The 24,019-nt window shown below is 35.9% G+C and overlaps 1 protein-coding gene across 1 annotated transcript in view; it reads left to right on the plus strand.

Moving 5' to 3' along the window:
• Nucleotides 1-24,019, plus strand: part of LOC140172591 (uncharacterized) — a 211,140-nt gene that overhangs the window by 134,553 nt on the left and 52,568 nt on the right. The window contains exons 38-49 of the mRNA XM_072195731.1: nt 68-319; nt 3,375-3,626; nt 7,508-7,759; nt 9,720-9,974; nt 10,526-10,777; nt 12,706-12,971; nt 13,832-13,898; nt 15,909-16,160; nt 16,961-17,212; nt 17,761-18,012; nt 18,665-18,916; nt 22,782-23,033. Coding sequence (XP_072051832.1) covers nt 68-319; nt 3,375-3,626; nt 7,508-7,759; nt 9,720-9,974; nt 10,526-10,777; nt 12,706-12,971; nt 13,832-13,898; nt 15,909-16,160; nt 16,961-17,212; nt 17,761-18,012; nt 18,665-18,916; nt 22,782-23,033 — 2,856 coding nt within the window. The remainder of the gene's footprint in view (nt 1-67; nt 320-3,374; nt 3,627-7,507; nt 7,760-9,719; nt 9,975-10,525; nt 10,778-12,705; nt 12,972-13,831; nt 13,899-15,908; nt 16,161-16,960; nt 17,213-17,760; nt 18,013-18,664; nt 18,917-22,781; nt 23,034-24,019) is intronic.

The raw sequence follows: 24,019 nt of genomic DNA on the forward strand, positions 1-24,019 counted from the left end.
TCAACTAAAATGTTACAGTCAAATTTGACTACACTAATCTCAGAGATGGGTGACATTATTTATTCAGTCGTTGCCATCGACATGACTCCACCTGTAGTAACCGGTTGTCCAGATCCAATATTTGAGATGGCACCAATTGAAGACACATCCGTGGCTGTACTTTGGATAGAACCTACAGCTCTTGACGACTCCATGGTGGCACCACAAACCGCGCAAACTCATACACCCGGACAGCATTTCCCCATTGGTGTAACAACCGTCAGATACAGTTTTTCTGACGATTTGGGGAATTTGGCAACTTGTTCTTTTGATATTACTGGTAAAGCGTATACTAGTAGATGAAATATGCCTCGCTTGAAATGCATGAAAGATAATATATTTCTTCATTATACAATTACAAAAATATTTTACTGCTGGTTATAGACAGTGTGGTCTTTTTAACAGTTAGATATACTTTTTCTGACGACTCACAGAATTCCAGTGTTGAAAGCCTGCTGTAAAGACCACACTACTGACAATTTTAAAACACTACTTTTGTTGCCACTCCTGACTAATCTGACTAATACAGCAGTTTGACTTAACATAGAACAGGATAAAATAGTTTTAGTTTCAGGCATTTACCTGCCAGCAGGTGTAGTTTGATTTTTTGTAAATTTGAAGCAGAGTTTTTGTCATTTAGCGTATTGAAATGTTGCTGCAAGTTTAAAGGCTGGTTGTCATTTCTGATTATGTCTATTTGAATTGAAAGAGTAATTTAGCTGAAAAAGTGCAGCAAAGTTTTGTAGATAAATAGATAATACTGTCTATGATTAATTCCTTGAAGAAGTTGAATTATAAGTTTACAAGGGAGAGCAGTAGTTCCCTCGCATTGCACCACTGAGGTCTCTGGTTCAAGCCCCAGCCTTCCCCAAGGACTGTATGTGCACTTGGTTTATCCCAATTCCATGCTCGCTCTCACAAGTTTTCTCCAGGATCTCTGGTTTCCTGCTGCTTTTAAAAATCAGTATTTAGTTGTTTGGTTATCAAAAACTAACTTCATCCAATGGAATTTGGGGAGCTGCACAGTTAATTGGTGGATGTTACAATCTAAGTGCGGATAGGTTCGCTCTGCAACTGGCCGCAGCCTAGTTGATGTGATCTGATTGTGATGATTCACCATGGCAGTGAAGTTACAGTGCTTTGAGTCCTATTAGATCTGGAAAAAGGCACTATATAAATCTATTATTTATTTACTTTTTTTTTACCTGATCTATTAAATGGCAGGGCTTTCTTGTAATTTCCCTTGATTCACCAATTGTAGATCCATGTTTCTGCAAGTCCAACATGTTCTTGAGAACCCATTTTTTTGTAAAAGCTAGCGCCGGATATTGTCAAATCTATGTTCAACTTTGACTTATGACCCCCATACAGCTCTATATGATGTATATTCTTATACTAGAAATGTTGACATGCGTATTAGAATTAGTTCTAGTTCCTTGAGGGGTGCGCACAAAGCGCGTTTCTCACGGCCAATGAGGCGCGTAGGGACTGGTGGATTTTGTAATATCAGAGAGGGGTTGAACTGAACAAGTGCTAATGCATATTAATATCTGTAGTTAACCATGATGCACATATAGGCCCCCTCACATTACTTCTCTGGTAGTCAAACTCAGAATAGGATGTTGATTTCTCAAGGACCACTTGGATTTTTAGCATCGGACTAACAATATACTAGGCAATAGTGATTTTCTTGTACATTGCACACACTTCTGTTTGGTTTTATAACTGATTAGTGTCATAGCGTAGTTTGCAGAAACTTCCATCTTACTTCCAGAAACCACATCTTATTCTTATTCATGCAGATGGTTTGCATGTGGAATTCTCCATATTAGTCACACCATTAAATTGTCTGTTTTCTTCTAGAAATCACAAAAAAATCTGTTTTCATCTGGTTTGCATGTGGAAATGTTGCTCTTGATGAAAGTCAATATGCTACATAGTTCTTTTAGGTTGAACAAACTTTGTGCTGTAGTTGTAACCATTGATTTATGTCTTTTTACAGTTGACAAAATTAATGTCCTTTTGATGTAATTGCTGATGTAGTTTTTTCAATGGTTTGCATGTGGAAATGTATTACTGAAATGTTAACAACACTTTTTTTTTCAGTTGCATAAAATGTCACCTGTAGTTGTAATTATTGATATGTTCTCAACAGGTTTGCATGTGGAGATGTTTAGTTCTTGGTTTGCATGCGGATTATGTATTTCTGATAGGAGTATAGCTCAGTGGTGGTACCAAAATATTTTCAGATAGGGAGGGTTTTGTTTGGGAGACGGGGGGCAAAAATTTGACAAATTAGTCTCAAAGTTTACCAATTAAAAAAGGGCATTTCGTGATCCACAGCATCATCCCACCACTTTCCTTAAAAAAGTTGAGATTTTTTATACCACTGGAAAGTTCTGGCTGCATAATATTTATGTACAAAATATTTCTTGCAGATTAATTCGTTTAGCAAAAATATTGTGAAATTTGTATTACATTCTAGTACACCAGAACGAAATTACAACACATTGTCTATGCAGCAGTGTAATACACATAATCATGCATAACTCGCAAACGCAAAATCATAATCAAAATCAACTGACATTTTGGGAATATGCTTTTTTTGTGGATATCTACTGAAAAATGTCATAAAAGAGGATGCTGGGAATTTTCATGATTTTTGTGGCAAGTGGGTTATGGCAAAGTCCAAATTTGGGATGCTACTCTGGTGCCACCACTGCACTGCATGTTTGCTCAACTGTAGTGACATTTTAAACTTACGATGAATACACTGTGAATGATGACCATTGATATTGTATTTTGTAAAGAATTTGAATATTTTGTTTATGATTAGACATGATTATTTTTTCAGGATTTTGATTTATATTACTATTATCATGAATAATTTGGTGATGTGATATATATATGATCCATACTTAATAAATAGCATGTTTTTAACTCAAGAATGTTAACAAAATAAAAGTAAAGCATAAACTTTTTTAGAATTTTTGGAATGTGATGGTGGAGTGGAGGAAATTATATCCAATCAGGGTGATCAGTTTTACAACAAGACACTCTAAAAGACACATTTTGGGCTGCAGTTTTTTAAGGGTTGGCCAAGTTGTGACAAAGAAACATATTTGTTTCATGCACTAGGAAAGGTAAAAAGTCAATTTGTGCTCTACATCATCAAAAAGACACCAAAATCAGCATATTTGAATTTTGTGTTTTCCTCAGCAAAAATTAAGAAACATATCTTACGTAGGTTCATAAAAAAACAGCAAGGCTTGAAATTTATTATACCACCAAACTTAATTAATGCCTCTTTGATAACATATATTTTTCCCCTTCAGTTGTAGTGGTAGACACCCTACTACCAGTAATAAGTGGTTGTCCAGGAACCATAACTCAAACTGTTACTAGTGGTACAACATCAATACCTACAACCTGGACAGAACCTACAGCTACTGATAACTCTGGCATGACACCCTCAGTTACCCAATCCCATCGACCTGGTGATAGCTTCCCTGTCGGGACAACCCAAGTTACCTACACATTTAGTGATCAAACTGGCAACGAGGCTAGTTGTACATTTGACGTCACTGGTAAACGCCTTTTTCAATGGAACTTGCATGCTTTTTACTTATCTCTATTAGTCACTCATAGCACATGTGTTTAGCACACTTTTCTCTGCAGCTTATGAATTGATACTGCTAGCATCTTTGTCAATTGTAACACTCCAGACGTAAAAGAAAACCAAAGTTTGAGTAGAGTTTGCATGGATACCCAACTCAAATTGTTTGAAATATGTCTGGTATTATCAAAGTGATAGATTAATTAGTTGAAAATGATTACTTAGAAACTGAGTATCCACAACAAAAGCCTGTGCAGTTTTAATTAAAAAATTCAAAGGTTTTTGTTAGTGGATGGCCTGAGCTTTTGACCCTAGCTGGATCTTTATCACTGTGTCTTTGATAAAGGCAAAGTCTTTGCCTTTTGATAAATAAAAGATTTCGCTATAGGTTGATCAACTCGTAATCGGCGGGCCTTATAACATCGCGGATTAATATCAATATATTTTATTTTGAGAATTGCCTTGTGACATCTCGCCAGAAGAATGACAATTTTTAATTGAAGTCCTATACTTTGTCTACTTTATTTAACATGCACAATATAGTGCAGACAGGTCAACTATATCACTCTTAGGCGTGGATCTACTTTTCGACGTAGTGGCAAAAGCCTAACAATTCCCGCCGATTACGAGCTGATCAAAGTATAGGGTAGAAAGAGTAGGCCAATAACTAAACCCTTAAGTTATAAATTAAATTGTATTGGATATAATAATTTTGGCAAAGAAAGTAACATAATTTTATCATATTTCATTTTGTTTCATACAATGGAGGGCTTATAATAGTGTTACTATTATAGATCAATCATGTTAATATTGGAAAAATATTGTTAAGTCCACTGTATTACCGTGTGGTCTGTCAAGTAATACCAATGGGTCATAAGACTAACTAAGAATAGGTACACCTATAGTCATGAAAACATTCTTAACAATTTCACATAAATCCTCCAACTTTATAATAAGAATATCGCTATGTGACATTTATGTAATTCTAGGCATTTAGATTTAGCAGATCATTGATATTAAAATCATATTCTCTGTTAAGTGAAAAACATCAAAAGGTCTTCAGAGCTAAAGCTGAAGAAGGAATAGAGTAGTGTATAGCCCTATTGGTTTATGCATCATGGTAATATTGTAACTCTTATTTCCAAAAATTGGCCAAATATTAAAATTTAACTCAGTTTTAACTACAAAGAAACAAAATTAGTACTGTATTTTTTAGATTTGGGAGTAGAGCTACAACATGAACATGCTCAATCTGTAACAGCATCATGCAACATGTCACAATTTTTATATGCTGGCGAAGTGACGTAATAAATCGGATTAACTACCATAGCAATAGGTGAAAACAATTTTGAATATATCATGCTGCACTACAAGCAGGTTGCACTCATCACCTGTATGTCTGCAATCTTAGATTGAATACAGTACTGGTCTTTTCAAAGATAATAATCTTACAGGTGCGATTGATCAGCATGATATGGTTCGATGCAGAGGTACCGTGTGAATATACCTACCGTAAACATTTGCCTATGGCGCACCTGGGCTCCTTTGCCTTGAGGTAAATTTCATGTGCAAATAGAAAGGTCCTTCCTCTGAAATCCCAACAAGAATTAAAGTTCTGTGCCCTTATTTGGTGGTGGGGATTCTACGGGAGGCCACTTTTAAGTTGTGCCTAAGATTCCACTTATGTCAAGGGTGCCCATAGCACCATTAGGCGAACGTTTACGGTATTGCTATGATAGTAAATCCGATTATTACGTCACTTCTTCACCAGCGTATAGAAATGGAGCGTATACATTTTCAGTATTTTTTCTGAAAGGCTTAAAATTTGATGCACCTTTTAATATTGTTCTTGTGTTGAAAATGATTGATGCAAGGTTTTGTTTGCTATTGTATGCTTAGTTTTTTGATGTCTTGTTCTTGGTGTCACACACATTGCACTTTAGTTTAAGCTGTTAGGGACGAAATACATTGATAGCGAAATGTTCTGTTGCTGATTCACTCTTGTTTAACTATATTCCATCACACTTGGTAGCTATTGTTCAAACAATTTGGTCTTATGATATTTATTGTTGGTGCTGTTGTTGTAAAGTTTGGTTTTAAACTTGGATTGAATCAACTCAAATAGCTCGACTTGCACTCTCCAGCAACTCAACATGTTATTACCGAAGACTCCAGATGAGTCACCTTGACTCATAGGTATTCATAGCTTAACTGCTAAATAACTTGACTTTTGTCTAGGCAGTCTTATAGCTTCTTATGGACTCGACCATAGACCCAATTCTTTATAGGGTCTATGCTCAGACTCAACTTAAGGATGAACAGCAGCTCAGTGACTCATATTGAGATTCAAGACCTCAGTGGCTCTACTTGGCCTAGGACTTGTCCTTGGTGACTGCACTTCAAAGTTTTGATATATTTAAGGATTTATTTCTGATATAGAAGAAATGCACTGTTTCTCTGAACTTTTATTTATGCACTTGGGTTGATATCATGGAAGTTTTTGTTTTCTATTTTCTCCTGTTGTTGCAAGTTTTAGTTTTGATAGAATGTATTTCTAAATCAAGAATCACACTTCTTTCCTTAAATTTTGCACTTTGGATTTCTGACCAGAGTTTTAAAAGTTGATTTCATGTTAGACTTGTTTAATTGGTTCTAAATCAAGAGGATTACTTTCTTTATTAACTTTTTTTTCACTCATGAAGTCACACTTTTTTTTTTTTTTTTGCAATTAGGATTTCTGACACCAGTTTAAAAAATCATGACATATTTGGTTTATTTTGTGCTTTCAGTTTTCATAGGATTACATCAAAAAGCGAACCGCTCTTAATGTCACTCTACGTTTTCTTTTTGGTTTTTACACTTTGGATATCTGACACCAGTTTCAAAAATAGGTCTCATAGCATTTTTTGTTTAATTTTGTGCCTTTGGTTTTCGTACGATTTTTAAGTTACTTTTTTTTAAAGTCACTCTTCACATTATTTTGCACTTTATGTCCAAAATTTGGTCTCATGGCAGATTTTGTTTAATTTGGTGCTGTTGTTGTTTTCGTTTGAATGGTTTTGTTTAATTGACCTTTTCAGTAAATCCCATAACTCTTTGTGAGTACACCTGAGATGTCATCATTTGATGTCACGCTGACTTGCAATGCACAGTAACGATGTTCGCTAAATGATTTGCGCATTGGCGTGTCACGTACTGACGTCAAATGACGACACTTCAGGTCTACTCACAAAGATTATAGGATTTACTGAAAAAGGTCAATTTAATTTCTAGATCAAAGAAGTGACTTTCCTTTCCAAACTTCATTCACTCATAGCAGATTTGATTTAATTTTGTGCCTTTTTTTCATATGATTTCATTTCTAAATCAAGAAGTGCATCTTTATATTTTTGTTTTGAAGTAACTCTCCACTTGTTTTGTACTTTACGTCTGAAGTTTCTAAAAATTGTTAGATTTTATTTAATTTGGTGACTTTTTTTTCTGCTTTAATGGTTTCCATTTCATTTCCAGATCAAAGAAGTGTTCTTTTCTTTCCAAACTTCATTCACTTATGGCAGATTTGATTTAATTTTGTGCATTTGGTTTCATATGATTTTCATTTCTAAATCAAGAAATGCACCTTCCTATATACTTTTGTTTTGAAGTCACTCTCCATTTTGTTTTGCACCTTATGTCTAAAGTTTCCAAAAATTGTCAGGTTTTGTTTTATTTGGAGACGTTGTTGTTTTTGTTTGATGATTTCCATTTAATTGAATTTCTAAATCAAAGAAGTGCAGCTTTCTTTCCAAACTTTGTTTGCTCATGATGTGTAAAAGAATTAGCATTACCTTAAGTCTACTTCTTACTGTCCAGTTCTAGTAGTCGATAGTACACCACCAGTGATCAGCAACTGTCCGAATACTATCATGCATAGCATACCACCTGGTTCATGGTCATCAACAGTGAGGTGGTCACAACCTACAGCCATAGATGACTCAGGGCAGGTGCCACGTGTCACCCAGTCTCATCTACCTGGCGCTATGTTTAACATTGGTACTACCTTGGTCATCTATACATTCTCTGATCAGGCTGGGAATCAAGCGCAGTGCATATTTTCTGTCATTGGTAATGTTGTAGAGTAGTATAGTTGTCATTGTGTGTGGTTTTGTAAAGTGTGATTAGGCCAAGTGGATTTGGTGTTTATACAGCCCAATATAAATCACTTCTTTGTGGGATGATTTTAGAACAATTCAGGCACTTGTTTGGATATCACTACCTCAGGAATGACTTGGATTCCTCTCAATTTGTTACATATAAAAATGATTACCTCTTTTTTTTTGTAATTTAGACATTTTGGCAACAATGAGTAAGAATTAAAATATTTCATTTAGTGAAGTGAATTACAAAATTAATCAAACAAGCATTTAAGTGTGAAAGGCTGCAGCTGCATGTAATGTTAGTAACTGTAAGTTGCAGTATTGGTGAAAAAAAGATACAAGTAGACTAGTTTTTAATGTTTGATGGATAGATACAATGCGCTTGGAAAGCTGAATATGTTAACTCACTTTGCGTCACTAGCTTTGGCTTAAATGTAAAAAACTTTCTGTAGATATGTGATGTAATGTAATAAAATCGTAATAGCTTAATATTTATATTTGATAATTAAAATCTTAAATTTCACACAAAATACATAGCTTAAATATTTAGGCAAATTAACACTTCTCAATATACGTGAATGGACATTAGGCATTACAGGTATTCCATATTTTCTTTAGCTATATTTCTACAGTCCATTGGCTTCCTTAAAGAGAGTAGTGTCCGTTTGTGATACACAGATGATCAAAGGTAGTATGTCTGTAGGGTGCAGTCACTTTGTGCCACATCTTGCTTTGCAGATGCACAGCCTTTGATTGCACCTGTATCATACACAGATGCTATTGTCTCAAGAAAGCAAAATGGATTTGAACCATTCCCTGCTCTCTCTTAACCAAGAGATTAATATAGGCTTAAAGAAACTGGACTCTACAGGGCTATTATTAATGCTGACTGATGCATTGGCTCGGATATCAGCATGGTCAGCAAATAATTGGTTTCATTGCTGATCATTAAAAAATCATCCATATAGCGTGTAATTAGATCAGTTGCTGCTGCTCTATTTACAGCCCATTTCAAAAAAGTTTTAAAAACAAGACTTACACTCAATAGTAAACAATGCACCTGTAAATCATGGGGTGTGAGAGTTCAGATTTAAGCTGATTTCAGTTTTATTTATTGCCAAAATTTATGCAATTTCTTTGATTTTCAGCCCATATTTGGTATTTTTACCCGGATTTTACGGTGTTTTTCTGCTTTAAAAAAAAGTAATTTTCCACTTTTTTTGTCTGAGGTCTGTCACACCTCTGGTAAATGAACTTTGTGCTATCGATAGGATATCCCACTGGCAACTTTCAAATATCAGTATTGGATTAGAACTAGCCTTATTCACAAACCACAACACTCCTTGAATAATCAGTGTCCTTTTTTTGACTGCTCTATTGAGCTATGAGTACCAGAGAGTACTGAGTCAGTGCTGACATAGGAAATTTAATGCTAGGCATCGGATCGGCAAGGAAATCATGTATCGGTCAGAGATTATTATCATATCGGTCAGGCATTTTAAAAGTATTATGAGTCCAGACCACAGAATTAAAACCAGAGAACCAGGACTCGACCGCCATCTTGATACAGGCATGGAGCAAAAATTGGGGGTATTCGGTTTCCCTCGGAATGCGCTCGAGGCATTCGTTGTCATGCAAGCGCGACATGGATGATGGGCGCATTTGAGAGACGCACTTGATGCGACCTGCACGCGAGTACCAAGACGCTTCAGATGAGACGCAGAATTGTTTTCGTTCGTCTCCGCGCACCGTCGGCAAGGACCCGAATACCCCCAATTTTCTCCCCATAGCGGACGTCGCGATTGTACGTGGCGGTATAGGGAGTCCCGGTTCTCCTTCTCTAATTCTGTGGTCCAGACTAATCTCTTTTTCTTCTACCCTTGTAACCCTACTAACCAACCCTTCTTCCAACCTTTTCTATATTGCAGTCATTGTAGTTGATGCAATAGCCCCTATCATAAGCAACTGCCCCGACTCAGTCAGTTACACTGTACCATTCGGTACCTTGACACGAAGTGTAACATGGACTGAACCGGTAGCACAGGATAATAGTGGTGTTGAGCCAATCATGATGAAAACGCATCAACCTGGGGACAACTTTCTCGTTGGTTCAACTGATGTTATCTATATTTTCACCGACCAATCTGGGAACACTGCCAGATGTACTTTCTCTATAACAATTGGTAATGAATTATTACCATTTTTACATTTGTCACTTTTTAGACGGGGTATATTTGCACAATGCACATCATTTGCGTCTTTTAGTTAGTATTTTGAGAGCTAAATAATGGAAGAGAAGAAAAGTATGAATCAATTTGTTGGGGTTTCACCAAAATCCTTAATGTGATTAAATGAATATGTTCATATTCTAGACATTTTTTGGACAGAGGGCATTGTGAGTAATCAAACTACAAGTTAAGTTTGGTGTATATTACTATTCTCTAAGAAATGTTTTTATAGTAGATGACATCACTGCCTATAGAATACGGTTTAAACCACAATTTATTCACTCAAGACACTTTTTCAATCATTTTAATATAATTTTAAATTTTGGCTTACAATTACTGTTACATTTGAAACATTAATAAATGTACTGGTACATTACTTTCATACAATTTACTTTGCCTATTGGCTGTGGAGATAATTAAATTTACATCCTGTGCTAATTTTGTAACTACTCAATCTTCCGAATTATTCCTCACTACTAACACATCACTAATATTCTCACTAACAGTACAATCTATAGACACAGAACTACCTGTTGTCATTGGATGTCCCAATTCAGTGGACATCATAGCACCTGCTGGATCTATGACACAAACAGCTTCCTGGATAGAACCTACCGCTACTGATAACTCTGGCATGACACCTACTGTTACCCAATCCCATCAACCTGGTGATAGCTTTCCTATTGGGATGACACAAGTCAGATATACTTTCAGGGATCAATCTGGGAATGAAGCACTATGTACATTTTCTGTGACTGGTAATGGGCTTTATTAACATCAAACTTGTATGTTTTCTATGCATGAAAGCAAATTTATGTGAACTAAAGTACTCATCTTTTCAAATCCTTTAAAGTTCTGACAATTTGTAGTAACCCTTATGAATGAATATTGCAAATGTCTGTAAGATGCTGACTTTTAATGTAGCTATGCTTTCTACCTTGTTTATATTGTTCAAATTAGTAATTGAAGTGTGTTACTGCTTTTGAGGAATGTTTTCAGCCTTAGTAGTTGGTGTAATCAGATGTTCATAATCGAGAGGGTGCCAGAGAGGGGGAGCATGTCTCCAAGGAGGATGGGGGGAGGGGGAGCAAACGTTAAACTTTCACTGAAATAGATGCAGCTCATTAGGGATTGTTCAGAGAGTCCTGTCCTGTCATACCTTCTGCTTCCCCATTAGGTTAGGCCAAACAAAAAAAGGTTTGTCTCGGAAACCTGCATCGCTTGCTATGTGAAATCAGTGTTGCTGTATAACTCTACACGATCAGCCTATTTTGGGAATTTGTTTATTTTTTAGATTTCAGAAGAAAAAAAATATGGTCGTAGTAGGCATTGTTATTTTGCTTCCATTCTTGTCTAGTGTGTTTTCACGGAAAATAACCACATGATGAATTATATGTGAATACAGTGTTTTTTAACTTTGCATTTGATTGCTACTGTTGGTGAATTCCATTTTGTCTCTAGGTATGCCGAGTTCAAAACCTTTGCTGTGACTCTTTTTCTTTTCTTCTTTTTTAAGCTGTACATACTAGCTTAAACCTTGAGTGATATCTGTATTAAGCTGTACATACTAGCTTGTAGCTTAAACCTTAAGTGATATATGTATTACTATTGAGCTGTACATACTAGCTTAAACCTCAAGTGATATCTGCATTGAGCTGTACATACTAGCTTAAACCTTGAGTGATATCTGTATTAAGCTGTACATACTAGCTTAAACCTTGAGTGATATCTGTATTAAGCTGTACATACTAGCTTAAACCTCAAGTGATATCTGTATTGAGCTGTACATACTAGCTTAAACCTCAAGTGATATCTGTATTAAGCTGTACATACTAGCTTAAACCTCAAGTGATATCTGTATTAAGCTGTACATACTAGCTTAAACCTCAAGTGATATCTGTATTAAGCTGTACATACTAGCTTAAACCGCAAGTGATATCTGCATTATTAAGCTGTACATACTAGCTTAAACCTCAAGTGATATCTGCATTAAGCTGTACATACTAGCTTAAACCTCAAGTGTTATCGGTATTTATTTTTTGAGTTTTGACAGTGTTCTAGCATTGTTGTGCATCGAGTCTCTTCAGTTGAATCCATGAAATGTAATAGGCAATTTTGTAAATTGGAGAGAAATGTCACAGAAAGTTTGTAAAAATACCATATGACTTTGCATAATTCAGAATAGAATACTATTATTTTCAATTCATAGAAGCTCATAATTTAAAAATAATATTTCCAGCTGAGCTCTTAACCCCATGGGCACTATTACCCCTGGCCTCTAAGAACTATTTTGATTGGTTATAAAAAGTGCTATATCATGTATTGAGCCAATCAGAAATGTTGTAAGAATTATCAGTATGACTGAAGGTGATTAAGCTTAAAATTGCTCAGCGATTTAAAAGCTCTATTTTGATTGGATACTCAAATTATTATATCATGTAATGAACCAAATAGGGGCATTCTAAGAATGACAATAGTGCCCTTGGGGTTAAAGGAACAAAGATTGTTAAATAAAAAATGTTTGGCTAACAGAATTGAATTCAAAACATTTTTTTGTATAAGTTTTTGTTCTAATTCAAGCAAAGACTCATTTGGGAAAAGTCTGTGATTCACAAGAATGAGAATTCAATGAGAATGAATATTTGGCAGTGCCTGACTGACTATATCATAATGTCTTTACTTGTAGTTACTGTGACGGACACAAATGCACCTGTTATAAGCAACTGTCCTGATCCAATCAGCCTTAGTGTCCCGATTGGAACTGATAGATACCCGGTGACATGGACAGAACCAACAGCCGTAGACAACTCTGGGCAACCGTTAAGAATGATTCGAAGTCATGCTCCTGGGAATGAGTTTGGTATAGGTGAATCTACTGTCACCTATATCTTCATTGATGATGCTGGCAATGACGCGATCTGTACATTCACTATCACTGGTATGGATGATGTTGTGTGACTGTGATATGATGTCATGTTGTGTCATGAGTTGAGTCTTGTTATTCTTGCATGATGTATATCACCATTGCATGATGTCATGCTATGCATGTCACAGTTTGAGTCTCCTTGCACTTGCTTGTATGATGTCATATGGTGTACATTAATTGTCTTGCACGATGTTGTGGTTTCTTGAAGTTGAGTCTTGTTGGTAGTGCATGGTGTCTTAATTTTGTTATCACTACACTGTTTTATCTGTCACATATAGGAGATGTAACTTCAAGTTGCTGTTGCATGATTGTCATTATGGTTTCACTGATGTATGTGTCCTTGTTGCATTATCTTATGTCATGTAACTGGTGTAGTCAAGTTTCTATATACATGATTGTCATGTATCACTGGTTATATATGGATATTATCTTATTACAATGATATTTACATGGGTTAAGCTATATATTTTATGATGCATGTACCACTGATTATTGGGGGAATTGTCAGACTATTGTCAGAATGTCCTGTTTACTTACAAAATAAATATAAGCATGTGGTATCATACAAAATAAAATTTAGCATGTGGTATCATAACACAAAATAAAATATTTAGCATGTGGTATTGTGACCTAAATCTGTTGCATGATGTCATATGGTAAATAAAAGAAAGATATGTTGTAGTTGTAGGGGCAAGTAGAAGTAGGGCACTCTGTATATGTAGTATGTTAGTTAGGTTCTCAATATACTGGAATAAGCACATGCATGCTTATGTATTGCAAGGTGTTGTATAAGTTAAGTAATATGTGGATATCTTGTAGAATATTTATAGTTGGATAATTCTTGGTGATAGTATATTACTTCATCCTTTTGATTTATCTTTAATAGGTCTTGTTAATAATTGGTACATCAAGGGTTGAGAGTCAGAAAGCATCAACTCCCAAAGGATTCCTTTGTGAGTTACGGCTCTCTGGTTCTCAACCCTGGACATGTACTTATTAAATCTTTTCACCTTTAAAGTAGAAAAAGACAAAAGGCTCATCTCTAATGAAATGAAATGTCATATTATAGTCTCTGTAGTATTCTATAGATCAATATTTTCTGATAGCAATGTGGAATTTTATTGTCACAACTCGGATCCTGTCTTGGGGCTTGTTCAATCTGGTTACAGCTTTCTGGTTCTCAACCCTCAACATGTACTTAAAATCTTTTCACCTTTAAAGTAGAAAGAGACAAAAGGCTCATCTCTAATGAAATGAAATGTTATATTATAGTCTCTGTAGTAATCTATAGATCTTCTATATTTTCTGATATCAAATGTGGAGTTTTACTGTCACAACTCAGAGCCTGTCTTGTTCTTTGTGTTTTAAGTTTCAGACTGCACTATTTTAACTTTGACTTCTGTTCTACTCTGTATTTTAGGCTTCTTTTAAAGAGTCAACCTTTTAGAGCTTTCATTATTGTGTTTCTCAGACTAGATAACTTGGTTTCAGTGTTACTCCATCTAAACTTTGATGCCTACATTGAACTGTCCACAACAATAATGATTGTACTGAAGGACTCTTTTGAGTTAGCATACAATTTTATATCTTTGTGTCATTTCTTAAAATCTTCTCTTTCGAAGAATGAACTTTCTTATTTTGAACTGTGATATTTTGTCTTATGCACACTTGCTCTAACTGTTTTGTAATCAATTTAAAATTATCATGTTCGTAAATTCTGTGACTATGATGAATATTTTGTTACAAGATGCATGTTTTTTGTATATCTCAGGTTGTATTGGTGTCTTGGTGGAATGTTGATTTGTCAAATGATACTGGCCAATCAGAATGTTTGATGCAACTATGCATACTAAGTGGGGTGCTGAGAATACAGCATTTTAAAATATTTTTAGAAAGTCACAATTGAATATTTTGATTGACCTCTGCCCATAACTTAATTGCTTAAAGGTGGACAACCCCATTGGCAACCTCATTTACCCCATCAGAATTGAGATTTTGGTACTTGAGAAACCTCATATTTTTCTCATAACTTCAGTTAAAATTTTAGACCTTAGATATGTTTCTCTTTGATTGTATTAACAAAAAAGTGGTACCCTCTTGATCCCCAATTTTGATATACCACCTGTTGATGGCCCATTGTGATACAATGATTCTAATATCATGCTGCTGGCGCAATTTAACTTAAAACCTGTTATCAGATTGGGTACTGATGGGCCTGAATGTTAGTAAGAAAACATCATATGAAAAAGTTGGACCACCCACCTTTAAGTTCATCAATACATTGTGTTAAGTCATAAGTGTCACATGTTGAATGTGGATGTTCACCCTTGTACTATGTTAAACCTTCCATACTGCACATACTGTATTTGATCTGGTTATAATCTCTTCCTGTAAACTTTTGATGAGAGCGTATTTAAGCATACTTTGCATATTTACTGTGTTGAAACATGCTTGTTTCTGATTGGCTGCTGAGACGATCTGCTGTTGCTGAGTGGAAATTTATGAATGATCTTTGCGCTGTATGCAACATTATGGTAGTACTCGCTCGTCAAAGGTTTACAGCAAAGTATTATAGCATCCTGGGTGATGATTTTGACCTATTTCATGGCACTTTTTAAACAGGCAGCTTAAACAGATGTAACATGGTGAAAAGTCGACCCCAGAATAGCTTGTCAGTAATGTGCACCGATAGATCAAATACAGTATTTCCATTCACTTAACCCCCTGAGGACTACCTGCTGATCTAACATTGCCTCTGATTGGTCAATTACATGATATCATTACTTAATCACCAATCAGAATGGAGCTTTGCAAAAATATTCACCCCAATGTTTTTGTGTGAAAATTATTCTAACAATGTTGCTGATTGGTCCAATTGATAATGAAAACTTCTTTTTGGCCAATCGGCAGGTAGTTCTCATGGGGTTAACATCTCATTCCATTACCACACCTTAACATTTCAGTTAATGAACTTGATAACGTTCCACCTGTCATCGCCGGTTGTCCCGACTCTATCACTCGTAACATCCCTGTCGGTACAACGTCTGCAACAGTTACATGGACAGAACCTACAGCGACTGATAACTCGGGGGTGGCAGTCGAATGTTTCAAGACTAATGACCCTGGGGCTAGTTTTCCCGTGGGTACAACGCCTGTGACGTACTTCTGTCCAGATCAAGCGGGCAATGACGCAACATGTACATTCTCCATAACTGGTAATGCTCATCATTACGTGAATCAAAATAATGCATATTAAGTCAATTTAAACAAAAATATTTGTTCAAATATTTTCAGTGTCACAGTCACAATAAATTTGCTATTGTGATCTCAAATGTGTTCAAAAGCCTGATTGTTTTTATAAAGTTTTTGTCTTGTGTCTGTATGTTTGTTTGTTACTTAGAATACTTAATCAGGCAAGGATAAAGCCTTTTTTATAATTTTTTTTATTGTTAGACAATGTTAAGAAAAACTTAAGTATTTTGAAAATCATGAAACTAGATGTTGTTTGTCTTTTGTGTTGAGCCTTTTTTAGTGTCCTTAGACAATTTTCATGACTGACATTTTGAGAATTCTGGCATTCATGTATTTCAATGCATTGTATACAACCAAAAATTTAGGAGGATGGTGGCTGAGCAGAATGGGATCCGACTCATAATCAGAAGGTTGCGAGATTCAGTCTCATGAAGCCATCGTGCTGTGCCCTTGAGTAAGGCACTTTATCTCGATTAATCCTCTCCACCCAGGTGTATAAATGGATACCGGCATTCTTTTAAGAATGCATTTAAAATGCTGGGAAGGTAACAGACTTGCTGTAGAGGAGGTGCGTGATCCCTCCACAGCAAAATTTTATGGTGGAGCCTAATCGCTAACGAAAGAGATATAGGCATGCCATTCTGTAAAAATGCAGGTTCAACTCCTTAAACTTTTTTTGTATTGTGTATCATTGTATCCCTTGTGTATTGTGTTGCATTGTCTCTCATTACTAACGTCATCATTTCATTAACCATCACCACAGTCACAACATTTGATAACACACCACCGGTTATCAGCAACTGTCCACAATCATCAATCTATACCGTACCTTTCGGAACAACATCTCGAGTCGTCACTTGGAATGAGCCTACCGCCTCGGACAACTCTGGGATGACACCATCAGTTATGCAAACCCATATGCCTGGGGAGATGTTTCCAGTGGGAACCACACAAGTCATGTATATGTTTACTGATAATGCGGGCAATATGGTTACATGTGCATTTTCTATTACGGGTAATAGGCTAAAATATATCTAGGTTTAGTACAAGAAGACTGTGTGTGCATAGTAATAACAAAGCACTTATGGCCATCTTGCATCGGAGTGATTGTAAAATGCTCTACACACCTTATCCTAACTATAAACCATTCCTTAAAATCCCATAAAACTAATGATGTAACTAGATTCTGAACCTAATCATGCTAATTCCAAGATATAGATGTGGAGAACAAAGAGAATATATCACCCAAAATAAAATTTATATTACAGAAATAATAACATATTAGAAGCTTAAGTAGTGGGATATGAAATACTTTATCACTGATTTTCAAACATGTAGCCACTATTTGTTTAAATAATTTTATCAGGTACATTTGGAAATACAATATTATTTCAAATACGCAAAATGGTAATTATATTAAGATCCAAGATTCATTTTTGATTTCCATTACTAAATGAGGAGTAATAATAGATTTAAAAACTAGAAATTGATATATTGAATGACAAGTGACCACTCTTTTTGCTTGATGGCATGACAAATTTCCTCACCTTTTTATCCTCACAGTAAACACATTAGACACCTCAATACCAGTTGTTACCAATTGCCCTCAACCTGACACGGTAACTGTTCCATTTGGAACAACCTCTCAAGTTGTCACTTGGCAAGAACCTACGGTTGTGGACGATTCAGGTTTGCCTCCCACGATCACTCAATCGCATCGCTCTGGAGAGAGCTTTCCAGTTGGCGCCACCACAGTCATGTACACCTTTGCTGATCAAGCTGGAAACGAGGCTATGTGTGTTTTCACAGTTAATGGTAATGATGGGTCATTGGCTTGATTTGATAAATGCACGACTTGAGTAAAACTGAATATTCTTTTCTCGAAATGGTTCAATTTGGTCTGTGTATGGAAGTCGAGGTTTAGGACATCAGTCTTATTTTGAGTATGTTTTTGAATTGGGAAGGTTAAGGATCAGATGCAAATTGAGGTACATAATTCAAAAGCAGAGATGCCTTTTTTCATGTTCTAGCCTTTTTTTGCGAGTCCAAATTCCTGCGTTTTTATTTATTTGCAGCCCGTTTTGGGGCTTTTGGGTCTGCATTCATGTGTTTTTTCAGGTTTTTTTCACCAGTTTCAGATTTTTTGAGTGAATCTGGGTGGCATCTCTGCAGATGTACATGGAAGTCATTTTAAAAAGTTTGTCCTTATATTCTTAGCAATTATAAATACCCTATGTGGTAAAGACAACCTTAATTCAAATGCTAGATGGTAGTTTTTCTTACTGGGTACTTGATTATCCACCATGAAAATTATACTTTGTGAAAAGAGATGGGGATATATTTTTATTTGTTTTTCTTAATCAAAATGATGATCAAGCCAAAATAAAAGCAATTGTGTGTATTAATATTCTGTTTCAAAAAATTCTTTGTTCCTTGCTCCGTTGTATCAACTAAACTCTACTCTAAGTTGTGGAAGAGGATACCATACCACCAGTCTTCCAGAACTGCCCTAGTGATGTCAGCCATACAGTGCCTCTAGGCACTGATTCTAGAGTGGTTACATGGACAGAACCAACAGTCACAGATAACACCGGTGTTTCGCCAATGATTTTTAGAAGCATCGAGTCGGGTGCCAGCTTTCGAGTCGGCACAACACGAGTGGAATATTTTGCATTTGATGATGCTGGCAATGAGGCTACTTGTTCTTTCGCCATTACTGGTAATTTATAGTGGCATCTTGTTAATCAGCATACACTGTCTTGATAAAGCAGCACATGTATAGATTTTGCTTCCAACCAGTGTTCCCACTAAGGCCAAATGGCGCCCAATTGGCCCAGTGCTTCCAAGAATTCCAATTGAAATCCACAAATCAACTAGAGAAGACATGACCTTAATCTGCCACACAGGAGTTGTGAATTTCAAATGGGGTTGCCTGAATGGGTGACTCAATTTGAAATCTACAACCCTTTGTGGTAGATTAAGGTCATGTCTTCCATAGAGGGTGTATAGATTTCAACTGAAGTAGCTAGTTGCCTCAAAAGAAGTTAACAGAAATAGAAAAAATAAGAGGATATTTCCGATAGGGGCCCTAAGGCCTTGTGCCAAACATTTCACTCGCATCTTAAATTGGCCCAATATAAGTATCCTTAGAGGGAACACTGCTTCAACAGATGAATGTGAATCAAGTTGGCTTGCACTGAAGCCGCCATGTTCTTTTATCATTACCGGTATTTCTGTAGCCTATTAAATTGCATGCCTTCTGATGTGAATGCTCACAAACTTACAGGTAGATAGAAGTAACAAGCAAAATATTAATCAGTTCTTCTTGACTTACTATTATATAGTCATCCTATGCATTCTGATAGCTCAAGCAGTACAGTCATATAGTTGTAGTCAGTGTTTACTTAGAGGCCGTTTGTCACAATTTGAGGACAATTGGAGCCAGTGATTGTATTTTTTGACAATCACATTCTTCTCTCTAATATTATCTAGATGCAAATTGTATTTAGAAAAAGCATTTAACCAGACTTATGTGAACTTTGTAGATAATTCTAGCTTACCAGAAGATAGATGTCTTGAGTGATAATATCACTTGCTTTTGTTTGCAGTCATCGAAGCAGATACAGTCCCACCAGATGTCAGTGACTGCCCACAGTCCCTATCTTTCACAGTCCAACCAGGTGCATCGGCTACAGAAGCTACATGGATTGAACCCACTGCTATCGATAACTCTGGTATCAGTCCTACGGTTATGCAAACCCATCGATCTGGTGATAGCTTCCCGGTTGGCATGACGCAGGTGACCTACAGATTTACAGACCCAGCTGGGAATATTGCAACTTGCTCTTTCATTGTAAATGGTAATGATTAGTTTTGAAGAGACGTTGTTTGCATGGTCAATTGCTGGTGTGATATTTTGCATCATGGATTGAGTGATGAATTCTGGAAATGTTCGGATAGATAGTTGCATACCTTTTCAGCAATGTGGAATGAAAGATTTGTAGTGAGGCTACTCTGGAAGAGCATGAATTCTGTAGCAGCACAATGAAAAAAACTTAAGTTATAGTTTGATTTCTTATTAGATGCTTGCCTCCTTCCAAAATGTAGAAATACTTTGCTTTGGCATTTTAGCATGATTTCTTCAGCAGTGCATTATGCTGCCTTCAGCAGCGTAGTATGTTTTCGTCATCAGTGCAGTATGCCTTTTGCAGTGCAGTATGGCATCTTCATTAGTGCAGTATGCCTTCTTTTGCAGTGCAGTATGGCTTCTTCATCAGTGCAGTATCCCTTCCTCAGCAGTGGAGCATACCTTCTTCAGCAGTGCAGTATGCCTTCAGCAATGCAGTGTGCCTTTTCAGCAATCTAGCATGCTTTCTTCAGCAGAGCAGTTTGCCTTCAGGAATGCAGTATGCCTTCAGCAATACAGTATGCCTTCTTCAGCAATGTAGTATGCCTTTTTAGCAATCTAGCATGCTTTCTTCAGCAGAGCAGTATACCTAAACCACCCTTGTTGGTTAGACACATAAATGCCTATCCTTAATGTAAAAAAAATGCAGTACTGTGAAGTAGATCTTAATTAACTTTAAATGGTGATCTGTGGTCCATTTAACAACATAGTGAAAAAGTAGTAATGTTGCGATCTTTTGTAGTGACCAGTTCTATTGTAGAAAATTTGATCTAAATTATAGTTTTCTTTCTTTTTCTTTCTGTAAATGCACCTTGCAAAAGGCGCTTTATAAATTATAATGATCAAATGTGTGTTGTTTAAATTAGCTATTGCTATGGTTGGTGTATGGAGGTGTGTGTGTGTGAAAAGGATTTACTAATGCATTTCTTCAGGACAATCCTGACTTGCATCTTTAAATCTTTGTAGTTAACCATATTCCATAAGAAACCACTTTTGTCAGTGTAGAAAAAGAAGTATGAGCTCAAAATTAAATGCATAGTGTAACAAATTACTTTTTGTTCTGAAAGATTCTGTGCAATAGTTTTAGCTGAAGTTTTTAAGTTGACTTTATCTAGTACTTTGTGACTCAATTGAGCAATTAATTATAACCTCTGCTGTGACCAAGTTTGATATTGACTTAGATTGCAGTTTGTTTAATGACATTTTCTTAAACATAGATATATGTATAATTAATACTTAGTTCTAGGTATGTAGGTGACCCGACTTGAATATTTTAACATATCTGACAGATAGAAACCGAGTTAGATGCATGAAATAATCAGATTGTTGCTGTGATATTTTGTGGTGATGTTGTGGGGTTGGGGCTCTTGTAGTCTTGTTTGTTGTCACTTGGCAGTAATCAATTGGTCAAAATTGAAAATGTGAAATGTATCACAAACAAATTATTAGCATACTATTAATAAGCTAGGAGAAATAAGTCTAACTTTTTCAACTTTGGGGAAGTGACAGTGTACATCACAATGCAAAAACAGCAGCCATAAGTTGGAACAAGTTTTAACAAAATATTGTGATCAGTAGTATCAAACACCTTTGATAGATCCATACATAAACCAGCAGTGTACTAATAGTGCATTTCTAAATAATAATTAAAGCTAAATTGTAAATGGGATGGTATATAGGTGAGAGAAATAAATTGAATGAAGCTATTGGACAAGGTATGTTTATGAGTTGAGTCAAAGGTCTTTACAGTTGCATTGAATAAATAGCTGCATCAGGAAGTATAGGTGTAAATTAAGGACATAATTGTGTTTTTTTGCTTCTTGGAACAAAGATACATCCTTAAGTAAGCAAGTAAGCAATATCTTTCAGTCTATATGATGTGTGTGGTTTCTATGTTATATTATGTTCGTATTTATTTACATGTTTATTGTTGTTGTTTGTGCTTTTCATTTTGTGACTAACTCTATGTTCATTGTGTACTGATCACAGTTATGCAGATAAATTGCTTATTTTATCTGTATGGTGGTAGAAAACTTATAATAATGCATTTATGTGAATAATATCTGAATGGAAATTAAACCAAGTCATCTTTCATCAGGCTGCTTAATCTTCCACAAATGGAGTGTGGGATTACCCGAATGGGTAGCTCTATTTGAGTTTTGAGGTGTTTGGATTTAAACTTTTATAGCCCATTGTAGCAATTTCATTTGATTCTCAAAATAGAATATTTAAGTTCACCACTCATCTTCCACAAAAAGAATATTATTTTCCTTGGATTTAAGCTAGAAAATTGCGAATTGGAAATTAAAAAACCCACCTTGATCTGCCCTAATTGTCAATCATTTCAAACTTATACTAACATAATTATGTTGTATGTAGTGTGTAATTTTTTGCATAACACAGTTCAAATACCCAACCCATTCATTACTAACCATGCTATAGTCTGTATATCTACCTTGAGTCACCGGCACTAGCTTAGAAGTTCAGCGTGTGCTGCGTTGGCTTAGCGTGGTTTCTTGCATGTACATATGAGGCACATTGATCGTGCGCATAAAAGTACCAAGTAGTGCTTAAGCTAACGCAGAGCAAGCTGAACTTCAAAGCTAGTACCGGTGACTTGAGGTAGATATATACACTATAACACTGTATGTTATTGTTTCTCCCATAATTAACACAGTCATCGCAGTTGATTCCATCCCACCAACCGTCACTGGCTGCCCGGGTCCCATATCTAACCCAGCACCCATTGGTACCTCAAACCAAGTGGTGACATGGACTGAGCCAACGGCTACTGATAATTCAGGCGTGACTCCTACTGTGACCAGATCGCATGTACCAGGGGATAGCTTCCCCGTTGGCAGCACGGAGGTGACATATACGTTCAGAGATGCGGAGGGCAACGAAGCATTTTGTAGATTCATGATAACGGGTAACATCATATTATTAACTCATTTGTAATCCTCATCCTCACTCTTATCCTCAGCTTCAAACTTAGGCGACAAAAATGCATGTCCTGTTCTACGAGCCCAATCTGCCTAAATTTTGCATTTTGTTGAATTATTCAACTGTATGAAATTAATTCAAATCAGCCGTTTTTTTGCAGACTGATTGATTTTGGCAGATATTTTTCAAAAAAATTCAAAAACCTTTCAAAATACCTGATCAATCAACCCTACTTTGCTGATCTGTTGGCCTGTAGAACTGGGTGTTTTTTTGTCGCCATAACTAAATATTGTATAAAGAAGTGTCTTTGTGTTATATGGTGTGTGTATAGTAACAGATATTCTTGAGGTAACAAAGGCCTGGTTATTAAAAAGGTGTGTTCAAGTTGGAGGGGTTCAAACAAGGGTTGATATCAAATTTTATGTTTTCATCCCAATTTTAACCTAAAATATTTGTCCAAGGGGCTACACCCATGCCATTCCTCTTATCATGCATAATTGTTTGTAGATGTTGGGCTGTCTATTTGTTAATCAAATTGAGCAGGATCATTCATATTTCATATTAGTAGAAAAAGCTTTTTTGTTTTAGATGATAAAAAACCTGTTATCACTCAGAAACACCAGAGTGATCAAGATTTCTGATAGGAATAGAAATATTTGTGAGTTGGATATCAGTTTTGATCTGATAACGAACCTCTTCTACACAACATATTTATACTTCTATTATTCTATTTTGATTTCTGGATGTTGTATTTTTGTTGTTGTTGATGCTGTGGATAGATAAAATTCATTAGACGAAACATAAATACTTTTCTCCAAGATAGGTCTATTGATTAAGTTTAACCTCCACATGTAAGAAAGATATTGGGACAGGTGCCATCTATATCATTCTATTTATTGTACATTTATTTCATATCATAGTGTAAATGGTCAATATAACAAAGGTGAATATGATGTCACATAATGCAAAACC

This window comes from Amphiura filiformis, chromosome 16 (assembly GCF_039555335.1).
Source record: "Amphiura filiformis chromosome 16, Afil_fr2py, whole genome shotgun sequence".
Lineage (NCBI taxonomy): Eukaryota > Metazoa > Echinodermata > Ophiuroidea > Amphilepidida > Amphiuridae > Amphiura > Amphiura filiformis.